The sequence below is a fragment of the Cottoperca gobio genome, chromosome 4 (assembly GCF_900634415.1).
Source record: "Cottoperca gobio chromosome 4, fCotGob3.1, whole genome shotgun sequence".
NCBI classification, from domain to species: domain Eukaryota; kingdom Metazoa; phylum Chordata; class Actinopteri; order Perciformes; family Bovichtidae; genus Cottoperca; species Cottoperca gobio.
This window is the reverse complement of record NC_041358.1, coordinates 1,798,445-1,806,161: the sequence shown is the minus strand read 5'-3', so window position 1 is coordinate 1,806,161 and position 7,717 is coordinate 1,798,445. Positions and strand designations below refer to the sequence as shown.

Here is a 7,717-nt window from a genome sequence, read left to right as displayed (position 1 = left end):
ACTGACAGGTTAGCCACAGCTGCTAGCTAACCTTACTGTAGCTAGCATCAGACTCAGTCACAATGTTTCCAAATCGTGCTAATATTAGGTGACGTTATCTCGTTAGGACAGACAAATACGATTATTACTAACTTCACAGTACGTGCCTAACCTTCGCAGAACAGCAGCACAAAGGATACAGTTTGAAGCCCTTCAAAATATCCTTGGCCCTGTCTTCGTCTGAAGACATTTCTGAACTCGTCTGTTTTCGTTGCTTCCAGAAAATAAATCCAGGATATGCTGAAATAACAAAGCTGCTGTTGGTGTTAGCTCAAGTGACGTTAGTTAGCTAACTACTCTGCCGGTTAATGTTCGCATGAAAACTGCGTTAACTATGTGTAACGTTACTTAACTCTATATTGTTGGACTGTAGGTTAAATCTGATCCGATAATGCAATCAGCTAAATATACCATGCAAACCAACAGACAGCCATCCTAGCCAGTCACCGGCACGGGGTAGCTCCTAACAGCCAATCACAGGCCGACAATGAGGCGTGGGTGGAACTACACTGGATAGAGACGCGTCACCAGGGGCAACGACGCCATACACATTGTGAAGGGCGAACTGACAGGAAATAAATTACACTTCAGAAAGTATGCTGCTACTACTACTGATGTGTGTATGTGAACTGCATAAGTGAATATATATATTATTTAATATATATATATTTATATATTAAATATATATAAATAAAGGCTTTACTCTGTTAAGATCATATAGCCTGGGCGGAGGTGATTAGTGACACAATTGTCTGACTAATTAGTTTTTTTTAATTACTCTCAAACATCTATCCATCAGTCACTATGATTACTTCCATTTTACAGATACATATAATTGTTAAATACAATTCAAATTGTTTCCTTAAATCATAGTCAGGGCGGGCCTGAGAAACCATCCAAGACAATCTGGAGTTCCCATTGGGTAATGAGACAACTTAGGGTTTCTCAAGCAAGTGGCTCATAGCTGTCATGACCAGCAGCAAACAACCTGTGCAGGAAGGCAAGTATATCCTGCAGGGGCATGAAGGCGGGTTGAGGGCTCCGCTAGCTCATGCAAACATGCCCCATTCGCCCTGGAAGAAGAGGGATGCTAGGAGGGCCTAACTGCTCAACATCTCCCTCTCAACTGTCAAACAATGAGGCACTGTCCCAGGGTGGAGCGACAGGAGATGGAGAACTGCAGTACACGTGGAGCGGCCACCAATAATGGCCTGCAGCATCCGTCATCTGGACTTCCACAATTTCATGATATGGCCAGCAAGCCCACCAGGCAGGCCATGTTGCTATTCAGTGCCTCAAATAAATCGGCCAGTGAAACGCCCTTGTCCAAGTGGTGCAATGCAGACCTTAGGGGACTGTAGGTGGTTTGGCCATTTCCGCTTAGCATAATGAAAGATGAATGCCATGGGTAGGCAGCTGACACGTGGCCGGTTGGGTGATAAGGCCAGCAGTAGAATCCTACACCAGACCCTTCAATGGCCGGCAGCAGCAAGGAGAAGACGGCACAAGGCTGGTTGACAGCAGTAGACATTTTGTTGACTGGAGATTGAGAGTGAAGATCCATGCTCTAGGTCAGTGTTACTCATTGCACGGCTAGTCAAGCTTTGGCATGGCAAGCATGGCAGTGGGCTAAATAAAGAGGTGATATGATTATGGAGTCAATACAGATATTTCATAAAATCAAGCAGGGCTATTACATATAACCCATTAAAACACTGAAAGTGTCTGCTCTATTAGCCTACAAATAATACAAATAATAATTGATAAAAGATGCTCGGCCGACACTGACTCACTGCGGAGTTGCCAGTTGTGGCGGTCTATCAGCACTACAATGGTGAATGTGCTCTTGGACGGGTAGATACATGGTGGGCTAGTATAGAAATAAATAAACTTAAACTCATTACAAATATGTTAACTTAAGCATGCTTATGAATATGGACATTTGCTAAAAAATAATTGATATCGCTAAATTGGAGCATTTAAATTGGAGGATACTACGACCAACCTGGCACTTCATACTCGCGTTAGATCGTTTCACCATTTCATGCTAGTTAGCACGTGTTGCTACAGACATGAAATGGATCTATTTCTTATTAAAGAGTTGCACCTCAGGTGGACAGAAACAAAGCGTGACAAACGAGGAACATTAAGATTTGTCTTTGGAGCATCAAACCCCAGCGGAATCGAGAGGAAGATGCTGGAGATGTGGTTTGTGGACAGACAACAGCTGCTCCCGTTAAAAAAAGAAAAGAAAGGTACGAGCCGTACAAGACGAGCAAAGGACATTACAAGAAAAGTGAACAGAGGAATTTGTATTTGTCCTCCACGAGTCGAACCCTTTGTGCTTAATGTGCAAACAAACCCGCTCTGGTTTCAAGAGAAGTCATTTGGAGCCGCATTTCTAAACGACGCATCCAAAATCCAATGAAACTTACGCACCTGGAAGAGAAATTAGTAAATAAAATAGAGCAGCTTTCTTCTGTTTCTGGACAACAAAGGCTCAAACACAGGACAACTAATACAGCTGAACGATTAACTCAGGCATCTTTTGAGATCGGATGCATTTTGGCTCGGGCAAAGAACCTTCTCAGACTCATAAATTGTGAAATATTGTTTGCAGAGTTTGACAACATCATCCCAGTATTAAGATAATCCTGTTTTTAATGAATGTATTGGTTGGCTGCATTGCATATTGTATGTTCTGGGTGGGATGACAGATTAATAAACAGACGTGCTTTTTATGACTGGATGTAGCTTTTCATACTTTGCGGTAAAAGTGGCTCTCCTATTGACTTTGTCCTGTCAATGTGGCTCTCACATAAAGAATAGTGAAGACCACTGCTATAGGTGGAGTGAAACGGGGAAATGAACAGGTGGTGTTTGCGACCTCTAGTAGCATGTGATATAGAAATTTGTATGAAAATATCTGTTTCTTGAGAGTAAAATGGCAAAGCCTTTTGAATTTGCTACTGCTCTTATCTGCACTTCTGACTGGCCTCTTCTCCATGGCAACGACAAACAAGGCTTATAGTTACTCGTATGTACTAAATGTATATAAAGAATCAAGTATTTATTGGCACACATCACACATTTCATATGGAAATAAATGCAATATTGACGATTTTTTTCAAGTAGAGCAATCATATCTTCTACATATTGTGACAATATATATTACTGACCACGAAAGCAGCATTATTTGATTATTTACAGTAGTTGGTATTATTAATGAACTGCAGAACAAATTCCTGTCAAAGAGCACATTTTAGGTTTGATGAGTACTTTTGACTGACGGCTGAGATATTTCAAGTTCATCAGCTAATTGCATCAATTTACAATTGTACATGAGACAATAAAGAATTTGAAACTCAGAGATCACACCTTTCTCCAGGTGCCTCAAAATTCACCAATCAGAATTTCAGGTTAAATAAATAGGGCTTAGAGGCATATCCATGTTCTTTGAACAATGGATAATAACAATGCAAGAGTTGCAAGGAAACAAGACGGAGACAACCGCAGAAACAAGTAATCTCAAATGAAATTGTGCCACCCTAGCTCATCATGTGCTCATACATGGAAGGATAATGAGAAGCTGGACAGCTAGTGCAAAGTAAGCTAACAGTTGTCCATACTTTCAGAAGGGAAAACATGTCCTTTACCTTGTTGTTACTGTGCTTCATATAATGTTGTACATACTGAATCTCCAGTAATGGACTCAGCTGAGCAGGACACTGCCCTGGTGAATGTGGTGGTTGTCAGCAATGCCATGATCCGTTTGAGGGAAACTCAAACTCCAATAGTTGAGAACCAGGAAGTCTTCAAAGGAACTGACGTAGCTCCTTTAGGACCACATGAGGACAAAGCAGCTGTACCGTGTGCTTTCTGAAAGGTTTTCAGAGTTAAGGAGCAAAAACTGTACATACAGCTCTCCAGTGTTTCAATACAGTACTGTATAGTGATGTGGTAAAGTAACTGCAGTACACAATCGTTCAATCAACTACAGCACTGTATTTGCAGTACATTGTGTAGACAACCTTTGCACTAGATGCCATGGCTGACCTACGAGAACATCGTCATCCACGAGGCAGGCTCAACCTAGCAAAAAGGCACATCACCACCATGCCGTCATACGTCACAGCAATCCTCCAATGCCATGTCAAAGTGGGTCCAGACAACGGGCTTCTACATCAGCTACCAATTACATACTTCAAGAAAGGGAGCCAGTGCAACCCCAATATGTTGTTTGGGGTTTTTTGTCGGTCTGGAGGTATAGTATATGACTGCAATCCCCCTACAGACAGCCACATCTGCTGGAGGCGATGGTGGACATCTGTGCAGTTCATCCAGGGCGGATAAGACAGGGGCATTTCCCCCCCCCCCCGCTTCTTGGCAATGGCAAATATAAACAAGAGGCTGTGGCGCGACCAAGACCTGAGACGAGATTATGAGGACACCGATGAGTAACCAGAACATTTGGAAACCTGCTATTCCACGGTGCATTATGTGTGACATTGCAAAGAGGAGTTCCTTAAAGTGTTATGTGTGGTAAGCACTGTGATTTCAGTTTAAAAACCTTTCATTTTTGTACCGTTTGGAATTAATCCCTGCAGTGTGTAAATCATAGTCTGTTAACAGTTTGTGTAATTTGAAGTCAAAGTTTGAATTGGACCCATAATGGAGGTTTCCATTGTTGGGCGAATTTTTGAAAGTCATTCCAGGATGTGTACACCATTAGAAAGCCTGTAGTCTCTCAGTAAACTTCTCTTCTACTTTAAGCACAAGTTAGTTACTCCCAACCAAGTTACTCCCAACTCAGTTATTTTAGCATGTTTTGTGATTAAACCTCAGATTTCCCATTGAGGCTCAACTGATCAGATTAAACAGCAGATTAATCTTTTTACAAAAACCTTTCATGAAGACAAAGATACTCTTATTTAACAATGTCCCCCAAATTCAGTGTCGATGGGCACTGCAGTTTATTATGGCACCAATTGGCTAACATGAAGGCCAGAGGAGGAAGTCAGGTTGATAAATCAGCCACCATTAACATCTGCATGCTATTATGACTAGTCAGATTTAAGATTTGTTTGTTTGTTATGCCCTTAATGTATAGAACAGATAGAAGGGAAGTGAGAGGGGGCCACATGCAGCAACGGGTCAGATCCAAACCCAGAGCCCGTAGTGCACCCGCTCTACCAGGTTAATGACTCATATTTCAATGCATCAACAGTAATGATGTGTCGGCGTGTTGTCCATGTTCTATCATACGGCTCAGCTTCCCTCAGCTCAGTCACAAGAGGCCTAGCCACACACTATACTGTATACAGACAGACACCGAAGTGCCAGAAACATCCATAAAACCCTGCAACAAACACATTGTTGGTAAATTAAAGCTGGTGGTGGTGCTGTCATAACCAGACAGGATAATTAAAGTAGATGACAAATACCACACCAGGCGGGATTTTGGAGTTTAGAAAACGTTTATTAAGTGACAGATTAGTCCTTCTTGGCAGCAGCTTTCCTCATGGCAGCCAGTACGTTGCTCAGCTCCTCTCTCTTTCTCTTGGCACGAATGTGAGTGCCAATCTGGAGAGGAAAGAGGAACATTAGACTGACTGAACATTACAATTGAGCTTTTGCCTGCTCAGTTGGAGAGGACAGATTCCACATGTGGCTAACCCTTTGGCATGCTAGAGATTCATACAGGCTCTGCAGTAGATTTATAAAGCTGTGCACAGATTGCTCCGTCACTGAAAGATGAGAAATTAATGGAAAATGCTACTGCGGCTGTGCACTGACCGAACAGCAACACTAACTCACCCTCTTCTTGATAAACTTGAGGGCTCTCTTGTCCTTGGACACCTTCAGCAACTCCATGGCTCGCCTCTCATACGGAGCAAAGCCACACACCTCCCGGATCATGTCCCGGACAAACTTGCTGTGTTTGGTCAGACGCTGCCAAGGAAAAAAAGCTTTTAAAAACACAATTCACTTTAATTCAGATCCTTTCAAACTCTATAGAAACTGAACTACTTCAATGGACTGCAGATTTTTTGCTGTCTGAATCTGCCTTGCATTATGTTAATGCGAGGCATTTGGGAAATGAGTTACCAACCAAAACTCACAAGTCACTGGTATTTCTTAAAGTAAATGATTTAGTTTGATATAATGAAGACAAAGAAAACCAGAAAAAAATAAAATCCCATTGAGAAGCTGAAAAATGCCAACATGACAGTTACCTATTCATTTTGTAATCAATTAATCATTTTAACTCTAAACAATGTCTCATTATGAAACACGTCACCCTGTGCGACAGTGGCTCATTCATGTGTTCATAAAAGGATCAAATACACTCACAATTTATACATGGTTTTGGTCTTTCCATGAGATTTGTTAAGAAATGTATAGAAGATCCTTAGACGTTACTAGTCTGATGTTAAGTTTAGCTGTGAGAAATTCAACGTCTAATCACAATTAACCATGGATCACTTTAAACTTACTTAATACTTTTGAAATGACGTGGACCCATGTGTATACCAGCTGATCCCAGACCTGCTCATTGAGCATCACACTCTAGAGTTAAGCTTTACAGCTGTAAATGTAATGTCCATGCAGTCAGTAGCAGATACTCACCCCACGTCGGCGGCTGTGTTTAGGAGTAGTCACATTCTTGGTAACAGGATGGCCTTTGTTAAGGCCAACAGCCATAGGGTAGCGGATAGCCATATCTGCAGGAAATCACACTATCAGGCACAATGAAAACTGCTTTTCATCACATCCCCTTTCAGAAACATTGAAACAGCACCAAACAGTTCAGCAGCACTTCCACTGTTGCAGAGCTAACGCATTATTTTAGGGGGGGGGGGGGGGGGAAGCCAGCAGTATTAACGTCAACGTTACAGAAGCGGGTTGACATGTTGGTGAATGTTCATACACCGTACCACATAGAGGTTGCTAACACGCGTCTTTGTATACTGTATATCGTGTTATACAATAAGGAGTACAGATCTCTTCAGTGTGCTGAACGAACACAGCCATGGAGGCCGACGCGGATACAACTTCTCTTGCCTTTCATATGTTATTGTGAGAAAATAATGCACACCGATGTTAGGTGAGGTCTGTAGGTCTCTGTAGTTTCACTTTGTTCGGTAAAAACGGACGGATGGCGGAGATTATACGTAGCTTTTAACGGATAGTTGTCAACATTAAAGTCTTACCTGCTGTCTATGATGGCGGTCAAACCGGAAGGACTGTGAGAAGAGCGAATCGGGGTAATGAGAGGTTTACCCGGAAGACACGTCTGCGACAGCGGAGCGATGCCCCTGTCGGCCTGGAAGAGGTACTGCTGTTTAATCAGGGTTTCATTTAGTGTTATTATCATTGTTACCATTGTTGTTGTTATTGTCGTCATTGTTAATATTTGTATGTATAAGCTATTATCACTATATGTATATGAAAATAAAACACCCAGTTTTTTTAATGTATGCACAGGAGGGGCTGCTGCTCCATCACGTCAGACCCCAGGTCCACCATGCACAAGATCCTCTGCAGTTCGCATACCAGGCGAAGGTGGGCGTGGATGACTCCATCCTCTATCTGTTGGCGTGGTGAGAATGATGTTCTTTGATTTTTTCCAGCGCCTTTAACACCATCCAGCCCCTACTCCTGAGAGATAAGCTGA

At 42.2% G+C, this 7,717-nt stretch overlaps 1 protein-coding gene across 1 annotated transcript; it reads right to left on the bottom strand.

Moving 5' to 3' along the window:
* Positions 1 to 5,497: 5,497 nt before the first annotated feature.
* Positions 5,498 to 7,319, bottom strand: rpl36 (ribosomal protein L36). The gene is made up of 4 exons (XM_029429790.1): positions 7,254 to 7,319; positions 6,670 to 6,764; positions 5,857 to 5,991; positions 5,498 to 5,622 (listed from the first exon to the last, which is right to left on the bottom strand). The coding sequence occupies exons 2-4, from the start codon at positions 6,760 to 6,762 to the stop codon at positions 5,533 to 5,535; spliced, it is 318 nt and encodes a 105-aa protein (XP_029285650.1). The 5' UTR covers positions 6,763 to 6,764; positions 7,254 to 7,319; the 3' UTR covers positions 5,498 to 5,532.
* Positions 7,320 to 7,717: the final 398 nt, after the last annotated feature.